Source organism: Aythya marila, assembly GCF_965140915.1.
Source record: "Aythya marila genome assembly, chromosome: 5".
In the NCBI taxonomy this organism is placed as follows: domain Eukaryota; kingdom Metazoa; phylum Chordata; class Aves; order Anseriformes; family Anatidae; genus Aythya; species Aythya marila.
Genome location: NC_139046.1, coordinates 1,193,371 through 1,204,373, shown reverse-complemented (window position 1 = coordinate 1,204,373; position 11,003 = coordinate 1,193,371). Strand labels below are relative to the sequence as shown.

At 48.9% G+C, this 11,003-nt stretch overlaps 2 protein-coding genes across 3 annotated transcripts in view; one reads left to right on the top strand and one right to left on the bottom strand.

The window, feature by feature from the left end:
- The window catches only part of FANCM (FA complementation group M), a gene marked incomplete at its 5' end in the record, with an annotated part of 70,608 nt that extends 64,309 nt beyond the window's left edge, over positions 1-6,299 (bottom strand). Inside the window, 4 exons of one of the 2 annotated variants that reach the window (XM_082761220.1) lie at positions 3,617-3,775; positions 4,728-4,805; positions 5,472-5,644; positions 5,720-6,299. In XM_082761220.1, coding sequence (XP_082617346.1) covers positions 3,617-3,775; positions 4,728-4,805; positions 5,472-5,644; positions 5,720-6,299 — 990 coding nt within the window. Of the gene's footprint in view, positions 1-119; positions 1,956-3,616; positions 3,776-4,727; positions 4,806-5,471; positions 5,645-5,719 lie in introns of those variants that run through there. The other variant, XM_082761221.1, reaches the window with a different exon arrangement.
- A 58-nt stretch (positions 6,300-6,357) lies between these two features.
- FKBP3 (FKBP prolyl isomerase 3) lies at positions 6,358-10,851 on the top strand. The gene is made up of 7 exons (XM_082761222.1): positions 6,358-6,533; positions 6,638-6,739; positions 6,859-6,966; positions 7,039-7,174; positions 8,136-8,203; positions 9,646-9,743; positions 10,617-10,851. Exons 1-7 carry the CDS (start codon positions 6,423-6,425, stop codon positions 10,669-10,671), a joined length of 678 nt encoding a protein of 225 aa, XP_082617348.1. The 5' UTR covers positions 6,358-6,422; the 3' UTR covers positions 10,672-10,851.
- The last annotated feature ends 152 nt before the right edge of the window (positions 10,852-11,003 follow it).

Genomic DNA, 11,003 nt, shown 5'->3' with positions numbered 1-11,003 from the left:
GTTGTTAATTGGCAGAGGGGATTGATGCAGTACTTCTGAATAAACGAACAGGTCCCAAGACCTTTAAGCCTGCTGTTTGCTCAGGGCTCTGTGCTGCACAACACTGACTTTATGTTAACCTGAAACATGCAGCGGGTCCTGGGGGGGCGGCTGGGAGCTGCTGATGGCACTTCAGCGTGAGCACGGTGCCCTCGGGTGGCTGATGCCTGCAGAGACCAGGGAGATGCAATTGGGGGAGATAAATAACGAGAGAAAAGCCTTACTTTGAACCGACAGTGCTGGGGGCCCCGTCCTCACCCCCTTCTCCTCAGTCTCCTATTTCCCCAGCTGTTCAGCCTGCCCTAGCCCAGCACAGACAGGTGTGATTACAGACAGACTGTGATTACAGTGACTGGGAGGCTGGGGGTAGCTGGCAGGGCAAAACCTCAGAAAAGGCTGTGGGTTTGGGGTCCTCCTTCCAGCCAGAGAGCTACCGAGCCTGGTTTGCCTGGTGTGCACCCCAAGCTGCCAGGTGACAGCATGAGTGCTTGCACCAGCGGTGGCCCAGCTGGGAGCAGTTTGATGCGCCAGGTTAATGCACACCCAGGCACCTCTTACCCAGCAGGGTGAGGTGCTGAAAGTGCCTCTCGTATCTCTTACTGCTCTCAGCTTGTTCAAGGCACAGGGTCACAACCACGGGAAAAAAATCAGACTTGCTTTTCAATATGTGGAATCGTGCCCTGTTTGAGTACCCCTAACGTTAGGCACTAGCTAGAGAAGGCATTTTATCTCTGACTTTTTTTTTATTGTCAACATCTCGCATTGCTGGAACTGCCAGCCACTATTTAAAGTGGAAGTTTAAAATGGAAAATAAGAAAAACTTTTCTAAAGCTGACTTGCATAGAAGGTCCAGAGCAGCATTAATGACAGGTTTTGTTTTGCCCACTTCTCCCTATGCCCTCACCCCACCAACAATTTTCATATAGGGGCAAGTAAAAACAGTTTTTCTACTCTTACAAGATTTTACATGAAAGGAAAGAGGCTTCTGCAATTTGATTGCTTTTGCTGATTATAGGAATTATTTTAGTACAAACATAAAACATCTGCTGGAAGCAGTTCAATTCTCTCACCAGAAATATCAGTTTTTAAATGTAAAATTATGTACAAAGTCTATTGAAAAAGTGTTTGCTACATGCTATGTCTCTTCCCTTAGAGAATCTTCACCTAAATACTTCTGCAGCTCAGTTACCTGTAAGTATGTAATAGAAACCCGCCTGTTACTAAAGCACAAACCCAAGGTACTTCTCGGAACGTGCTGATATCCAAACAGCAAGCGCTCGGTGTTTTATGTAAAACTGTGAATTCCAGATAGCACCTATTCTGACTTGTGTTAGGCTGCTTCTGCTGCTGAGAAAGAACCAATTAATCTGAAGTTTGAAGATACACTTTATGGCCATGGAACACGACCAGCTTCTGCAACCAGCCCTCACAAAGTGCAGCAGGTTTCCATTCACACAATAAAGTTTGCCTGATAGTTACACCCATGAACGCCAAGGAGATGTTAGTTACTGAAATAGATCATTTTGGAAAGTTTGAAAACCTTATGTCAAACGTAATTACCTAACTCCTGCTATTGGCATAGGTATTTTATTACCCACCTGTGGCTCTGCTTTGTAAGCCATTAAAGGATTTCCATTTTTAATTTGAATTATTTGATTTCTACTATTCAAAAGAGGTAATAAAACAGAACTCAAACGTATTTTTGAAGATTAAATGCTGTAGCCTTAACAGATAAACGTTGTCCTGCATACTGTGTATTTTTCAAACAAGCATTAGTGCCTAAAAAGTTTATTCCAGCTATCGTGATACTCAGGACCTTGCTTATTGTATGTATGCAAATATAAGCATAAATATAATTTCTCTGGCATTGCTGAGTTGTGCAGCTTTACACTGCCCTTTATTTTCACTTAAATGTTGTCTTGTTTACTGTTACTGTTTGTCAAAATTAAAGATAATGATTTTATTGTGCAAAGAGTATACTTGGGTTTCACTTTTTGTATCATATAAAGAATTATTTTTATTTGTTAACGTTTCCTTCAGAATTCTGTGTTTCGTGATCTCTTCATTTCTATTTTTCCTCTGAATGGAAACAACAGAAGTCGGAAGGTGCTGTTCTGATTTTACAGAAGACATTTAAGCCCTGAATTTGACGTGGTTGCTGTAAGACCCAAAATACTTAAATCACTCTCACAAAGCATACGTCTTTGAGCCAACCAAACAAAAAGCCCATATGTTGGGAGCTACACATCTATATGCTGTAGCCAGCAGTCTGCTGGCGAGCTCATTCCCCGTTGCAGAAGCCACATGCAGCCGCCTTTGGGAAATATCCTTGACCTCCCACAGCCTACTGGCCCCCCGTGCTGCTCTGGAAGGAGGCTGCAGAAGAGCCACCAGCACCCTGCTGCTGCCTGGGCCAGCGCTGTGCGTGCCAGAGGTCCCTTCTTGTTAGGGCACCAGTGCAAAGGCAAACAGCAGATCGAAGAAAGGAAATGGAAACCACCGAAGCCACACTGACAGCCATCGACGGATTGAAGTTAGCGAAGGTCTGTCAGTACTCCTCAGTTACCCCAGATCAGCCAAACCCACGTTTATTGCAGCTTACATCTGAAGCCAAACACCTCAAATTAAATCACCAATACCAACACGAGCATCCATATTCATTCCCAAATCTATCTTAAAGTTCCTTCCAGCCTGTCACTGGAACTTCAGTTAAACACAATCCCATGTCATTTGTTTGAAAACAGCAGATCTAAAAAAGCCAACTTAATTTAGGAAACAAACGTGCAAATTTGCCTTTCATGGTCTTCACCTACATCATTAAACTTTAACCAAAAGCATACTCAACAGCCAACAGCTAGATAGCAACTAACTCCATTTATTTTTATGTCTCTTACTAAAAAACAAGCATACATTTTGAACTTATCAAAATGGTTCCTTATATACTACTATTTGCCTACTACTGCCCTGTATTTGGATATTACCTACTGGTTAAGAACAGACAAGCAAATGTTCTACATTTCCCACTGCCAGCTTCTCTTCCCCCAAACTCCCCCACCAAAACAAACAAACAAAAAACCACAACCAAGCCCACACAAGGGGAAGGAAGCACACTCACAGATGGGTTAAAGCTCTAAAGGCCACTGTTAACCAGATGAAATATTTGAGTCAATATACAATTTTCACAAGGCTGGCAATAACCTAGACAACACAAGCATGGCTCTTCTTATCCTCCCAATAAACACTAAATTCCAGCCAAAGTAAGAAGCCCTCAGTTCATGTCTCATGCCAATTTGCAAGGACTCCTGAAGGAGGGTGAGAAAACTCAATGGTAAGCTTTGCATCAGAGCTGCTTAGGCTACTGCAAGCTAACAGGTGTCCGTGGCGCAAAGCAAAGCAGCAGCTACTGTAGTTGACACCACTGGCAAAATTAACTCCATAGGAAGGTGTTACTGTCACAAGCTACTGCTGGTCTAGGCAGCGAGGTTCAGATCGGAAGGTGGGTGTGTATATACACACACACATAAACGGACAGGGTCACTAAATGTATATGTAACAACAAAGAAATGAAACAACTCACCTGGATGTAGGCATTCTGAACTTCGGTCAGTTCTTCGCCGAGTGGAACAACAATTTTTTCCACTTGTCGCTCATGAGAATAAGGCTGAATTTCCGGAGAATCTTCAGTACATAGCTCTATCTGAGCAATGAGCAAGTTGGAGATAACCTGCTGCACAGCCTGTTTGGAAACCCACAAAGAAGGCTTGTTAACACACCAGTGATGGAATGAAGGTCACAGGAAAGTAACCATTTTAACAGGTTTTATGTAACATATTTTAACAGCCCTTGAATATAATACAAAGGCAAACGTACTTGGTATCTATAAATGAAAAACTGAAGACTCTCCACTTAAAGATCTTAAGTAGCACATAAAGAGCCAACGCAGTGAGCTCATGGATGCAAAACTGCAGGAGGGCTGCAGTGACAGAAGTCTCCCTTCAGACCTGGGCACAGCCAGGCAGCCAGCACACAATGCTGCAGCAGCGGGGCCTCCAGCAGCTACGGGACACAGCAGGGTGGCACTGGCACCAAGTCTACACCACAGGCACCGTGACAGAGCCACAGCCCCTGCCACACACCACCACACGAGGAACACGCACTTTAGGCCACGCTGATTAGCACAAAGAGAGGCTTAGAAAACTTGAGTTTAACAAAGTTTTCTCCATTTACCTCCTCTTTAATAATAAGCTTTACAAGCACTACACAACTCTCTTGACAAAAGGCCTAACATCTTGAAAAGCTCCATAAAATATTTAAACAAAATAGCTTTTCCTCAGAATGAACTTGGATGTCCTCCTGCCTTAGACTGAAAACCTTAGCTGTACTTATGCCTACCCAATAAACCACCCTGAATAGAATACAAAAGCCATTTTGCATTAAAAGTATGCTCTTTTTGGTTCAGGTAGGTCTGTATTCTCGAAGAAAATCAAATCCTTTGAGAAAGGACAGGAAATAAATAGTATAGAGTCTATAGCGACACGAAGGCAAACACTGAAAAAACAGACTGTAAAGTGATTCAGTTTTTACCTGGAATTCTCCTCGACTTCAATACCCTGCACTATTCCAACTGTTATCAACCACAGCTTCTACCGAAACTGTATTATTCAAGCCACGAAAGTAATTTCACTTGCCTTTGTGTCACTGCCTGGTGTAGCACTGAGGGCCAAGATCCGAAACTGATTCGTGTACTTGCTTAGTTCCTTTACAACCTAGGAATTGGAAAGTTTCATGTTAACATTGTTAAAGGAGATTATTTGCTTGTATAACTATGCTGACAAAAATACCTATGAGATAGAAAAAGCTCAACAAAGCATCCTAAAAAGAATATGTCTAAACTCACATGGGAGCCAGGAAGTGTTCAGTTTATAAAGATTTCATCCATGAACATGTAATCTCCATTAAGTGTATTACACTAATCCCACTCAGTGGAGTAACCTCGGTAAATTATTGAATGATTTTTCAGTTGATTTCACAAAAAGATTAACAGTGGAGTAACCCAAGTGAGCTGCCCCACGTTTCTCTGACACAGCACATCCCTCCACATCTATTCAAACCCAGCACGGAGGCACCAGAGGGCACCTGCGAACAGGAACACTCCTGGAAAGCACACTGATGTTTTTATGGCTTCAGTTCAGAAAATATATGGAAACAAAAAAGTTAGTTTTGTTCAGACAGAACTAATGCTCCCATCACACCCTCTCAAGTTCTAATACAGGTTGAATTGATTGCACAGAGCACTGCTTGCTTTCTGCTCATCTTTCAAAGCGAAGGAGCTAGAGGAAAGCCTCCCAGCAGCACCAGCCACACTTCACGGAGCACTTTGGTGACTTTGGGGGCTTTTCCATCAGGAGCAGGGCTGGGGCCTGCGGCGTTACCTGGCAGTAGGCGTGATTCCCGAGCGCTTTGTGGGCTTCGTCGATGACCAAGCACTTGATGTCGCCGGACGGGCAGCTCCCGCGGGAGAGGTCGTTCACCATCACCTGCGGCGTGAGGAAGAAGACCCTCTTGGTGGCCCACAGGTCCCGCCGGCTCAGGGCCTGGGTGCCCCCTGCAAGGGAAGGCGGTGGCGTTACAGGGCCCTGCCAGCCCCCGGCCCGGCCGCCCCCAGCCCAGCAGCACCCACCCGTCATCTCGGCCATGTGGCGGGCCGGGATGCCCATCAGGCGGGCGCAGGCCTCCATCTGCTGGGCCACCAGCGGCTTGGTGGGGGCGAGGAACAGCACCTTGCCCGAGGGGAACCAGCGGTAGAAGTTGTACATGACGACGGCGGCCACGAAGGTCTTGCCCAGCCCGGTGGGCAGGCAGAGCAGCGTGTTGGCCAGCAGCGCGGCGCGGGCCATGCGGAGCTGGTAGCCGCGCACCGGCAGGTTCGTGGGGTAGATCCACAGCGAGCCCGCTGCCAGGCAGAACCCGGCGGCCGGCGGGTTTGGAGAAGGGGCCGGGGCTGGAATTGGGGCTGGGGATGGAAACGGGGCTGGAAAAGGGGCTGGGGACGGGTCCGCCGCCGCCGCGGCCGCCGCCAGCAGCAGGTCGTCGGCTTCCTCCCCATCCTCCTCAGCCTCCGCCTCAGCCTCCCCGGCCGCCGCCGCCGCCGCCACACCGGGCTCGGGCTCGGGCTCGGGCTCGGCCGCCGCCTTGCCGCGGGGCAGGCGCCATGCCCGGGGCAGCTGGGCCTGCCGCCCGCCCTGCCGCCCGCCGCTCATCGCCGCCGCCTCCCCGCCGCTCCCCGGCCCGGCCCCGGGGCGGTGCCGCAGCCGCAGCCGGAGGAGCCGGAGCCGGAGTCGGAGCCGGAGCCGGGGGCGGCGCGGGGCGGGCGCTGCGGGAAGATGGCGGCGGCGGCGGCGCCGGCGCAGCCCTGGAGCGCGGAGGAGCTGCGGAGCGAGGCGCTGCCCAAGAAGGACATCATCAAGTTCCTGCAGCAGCACGCGGCGCAGGCGGTGCGGCCGGCAGCACGCGGCTCCCCCCTTCCCCTTCCCCTTCTCCCCTTCTTTCCTCTCCCCTTCTTCTCCCGGCCCCGCCGCTCACGGCCGTGTCTTTGCAGTTCCTGGCCGAGCACCGGCTGCTGGGGCAGGTGAAGAACGTGGCCAAGACGGCGAACAAGGAGCAGCTGATCGCGGCCTACACGCAGCTCTTCCACACGCAGGTGGGGCCGGGAGCGGGGCTGGGGCTGTACCGGGGCTGTACCGGGCCATATGGTACCGTACGGGGCCATGTGGGGCTGTACCGGGCCGCTTGGGGCCCTGACGCCGCCGCCCCCCGCAGCGCTTTCGGGGCACGGAGGGCGCGGAGCCGGCGGTGGAGCCGTCGAGGCCGGGCAAGGCGGAGGAGGCCAAGGAGCGAGCGGCCAAGCCCGAGGAGGCCCGGGACGAGGTGGGTGCCGGGGGGAGGCGGGGGCCGGGCCGGGGCCCCGCTGCAGCCCTGACCCTGTGCCCGTGATCCCAGGGGCCGCCGAAGTACACCAAGTCCGTGCTGAAGAAGGGCGACAAAACCAACTTCCCGAAGAAGGGAGACACCGTGCACTGCTGGTACACCGGGAAGCTGCAGGACGGGACGGTCTTCGACACCAACGTGCAGACGGGTGAGGCCGTGCGGAGCGCTGGGGTTTTGCTCCAGACGCTGAGGGGAAAGCAGCTGGGCTCGTCCAGCGGCCGTGGTGGGCCTGGCCCGGCTCCAGAGGCACGGCTTGTGCTGTCGCCTCGCTGCCGGGCCGGCCCTGCACCCACTGCGCTCAGATTTTCCATGAGGGGAGGCCGGGCGGTATTTTAGGGCTGGTGGCTGTAACGTGACACTGCTGCATCTCGCCAGGCCTCGAGTTTCGCATTCTCCAGGCCACAAATAATGTGAAATGGGAGGACTCAATAAGCCCAGAAATTACTCCTGAGGAAGGACGGGTCCTGCTCGGGGGGATGTCCTTATCTACGGAACTCAGCAATGAGTTAGCTTCCCTAAATATCCGCTAATTGGTGTATATCTGTAATAAGCCCCCAAGTGTGGAGGCCCTGGAGCGACAGTGGTTTGAAGTAGTCTCTTCCACAATATTTACAGCAGAGATGTTAGTAATTATCTGACCTTTTGATCAGAGGATTCATGCGTATGAAGTCTGAACTGCTAGAAACTGTCTTCCAGCAGCGGTGTTCAACATCGAGAGGAACAGCAGGGCTGTCATTCATCCTACCTGTTTTAAAATCTTTCTACAGCATTGAAAGCAAAATTGGTTCTCTAATGACTTTCATTTGTTTGTTTGATTCAGTAATCCATTTGTGACATCTGAAATCTCGTCATTCAGAAATTGCTCTTTTAGGTTCGGTGGATCCATATCTGAAAGGTGCTTGTCAGCTTTAGCTCCTGGTGCACCTTGATCATTTGATAATGTTTTTAGTGCACAGCACTAAATTTTTCCCCTAAAAATCTGTCAGTGTAGAAGTAATAGCATAAGAATAGGTAGCTACGTAAAGCGTGATCATAACAGCAAGTTTCAATGGAAGTGTTGTATGTGTTGGAGCGGTGTTAAAGCAAATGAAAATACTACTTTCTTTCAGGTTCAAAGAAGAAAAAAGCTGCCAAGCCTTTAAGTTTCAAAGTTGGCGTAGGAAAAGTTATCAGAGGCGTAAGTAAATCGTTACTGACTCCCTCAGAATCCAAAAAGAGTTTTCACACTGCAGGGTTTATGGCTGCGATGCGGGTTTCGAGCTGTTGGCTCTTGATGTGAGGTAAAAAGGCACCTTGGAAGCTTTTACATCAGCAGGATGTAATATTTATTCATTATGGATGCATCCATCCATCTGCAGTGTCACTGCTCTCGTTAAGTGGCGTGTGGTCTGACAGCTGCATGTTCCCAGGACACGTACAGCCTCTTGCTGTCTGTGTCGTGCTCTGCACAATAGGCAAGATTATCGGGTTCCCGGGGCTCTGTGCTGGGTGCATTGTGTGCTTCAGTCAGTCAGGAGATGGGGTTTTGTCAGCATCTCTTTTTATTTGTCTCAGTGCTTCCTCACGTATAGCTCAGCTCATCCATTAAGTGAACTGTATGCTGAAACCCCAAATTGTAGTTCCATCGTGTGCCGAACCGAGCTGCAGTTTTGGTGCTGTCATTCCTCTGCTGTATCCAGCACTGGCTGTTGGGGTAGCAAAGGCAGAATCTGCGTGAGAGGAATACCCAGACAGACTAAAAGCACCAAGAGTTCAGTATTCTGTATATCCACCTGCTCGTGTAAATCTTAAGTCACAGAAACTGGTGTAAACCTGCTGTGTCAGGGAGGTACCAGCGTATGCACAAAGCAAATGTGGTGCTCGACTCCACCACGTTGCTGCTGCTGAGCTCGTGGTGATATTTATTGGTGGCTGCCTGCAAAAGATAAGAATACAAGAAGGATCCTGTGCCTACACGACTTTTTTCTGTGTAGTCATACACATGCCCCTCTGTGCTGCCGCTACATAGCAAGGCACTCTTGTGAGCACCACTGGGAAGGGGAGAATGGCCTTGGGCACATGGCCAGTACTGCAGGAGTTGCCTGGGTTCTGCTTTAGTATCGTGGCTTAACACTCCTGTTTTGTGTGGGTGCCAGACACTGCTCAGGCAGTCACAAGAAATGCGTAGCAGCTGTTCGTTGTGAAGCTTTGATACGATGCTGAACTGATCAGCAGCTTGGGGCAGCGTGGGTGAGTCTTGGAGAGGCACAAGCACTGAAAATACAAGTAGGCGTTAAGAGTCAGCCTTAAATAAACACCAATCCACTTTGTGGTAAATGCGCTCTGTAACTGGATGCTTACGTTGAAGCAAGCACGTTGATTTCATCGGCTCAGTCGGAGCTGTACAACATAAAAGCGTGAACCCGAGCTGTGGTGTCCAGGGTAAATGTTTCCTCACGTGGAAAGAATGGAACTGCCCCACTGTACACCTTGGGGTGGACGAATGCACCCAAACAAATTATGCGATATTGCACGGGTCTTCATGGGAACAAGGTGAAAAATGCATCTAAAATGTACATTCTTTTTTTTTTTAAGTGCTTTAGGACTTTGGTTTTATGTTTGTCTTTGTTTTGTTTTCAGTGGGATGAAGCTCTCTTGACGATGAGTAAAGGAGAGAAGGCTCAACTGGAAATTGAACCTGAGTGGGCGTACGGCAAGAAAGGGCAGCCTGATGCAAAGTATCCTTTCACAATCCACTACTGGCTGCTGTCTTAAGTAACCTGGAAACCCCTCGCAGAATGATGTGCTTTGCAGGCAGGCATAAAATGGGGAAGCTGTGTTAAGGAATACAGTAAGTCCAGTGAGCTGATGGAGCCAACTGCCCCTTTCTTTGGAAGCAAACCTCCTGTGCAGGGGACTGCGTACCAGTTGATAACTTGCTAGTGTCTCCTGCCTTGGTTTTATTCTAGCTGCTTCTGAATGCTTACCCCTGCAGCACAAAGGGAGATGCTGACATGTGTAGTTGTGGGGTGAGAGGCAAAGCATCTGCTGCTACTGAATAAAAAGCAGTCAAAGCTTGTCTGGAAGCAGCAGTTCTGGGAAACAACTGAAGGAGGGCTCCTACAGAACACTTTTTTACCAACCCTTCCTGGCGTTTATTAGGAATAAGGAAAAGGATTATTCTCTCTTCCCCTAACCTTATGTCCTGATAATTTGAAGTGTTGTCTAAACAGCTAAAACAACTCCCACCTTTCTCCCCACTGCAGTACGCCTTCAGACAATCTAACCTCTCAGAGGGAGACACGTGAGTGTCCCAAAAACAGAGCCAGTGCTCAGGCAGTTAAGGTGAAACTCAGCTGTTCATCGTAAGAGGAATTGGAATAATGAGCAGTACGTTTTAATACAGGTGTATCTGCAGAGCTGGTTCTGAACATCTTGTGAGCACTCATGCTAAACAGCAGCAGTGGCTACATACTAAATCCAGTATGGTAACATAGGCCAGGGAAATGTAAAACTGGCAAGGAGCAGGCGCTAAATCACTTAGCGAAGCTTTGTAAACATAACTGTGTAGTGCTTGTCTTTTTTAAAGCTTCCTTAACCTGTGTCAACAGGATTCCACCAAATGCAAAACTTTTCTTTGAAGTGGAATTGGTGGATATTGAATGAAGATTTTCTTTGCTGCTGGGAATCCATCTGAGCAAGAAAGCTTCTGACAGCTGCAGTTTTGCTCTTGTAACTTCAGGGTATAACTACAACTGTGGCCTTGTATCGAAACCAAGTTTGTTCCCCCCAACTGCTGTACAGTAACATACCACTAAAGAAAACATTGTTTATACTTGCAACTGATTTTACTTTTGTGTACGCTTACCTTAAAACTATTTAGCTGGGGGGAATGGGGATGCTTGAGACTACATTAAAACTGCTGAAGGAGAAGTAGCGCCATCCTGACCTGCCGTGAGTGGTTTTATCGATCCTTCTCGTACTGGGTCATGTTTTAC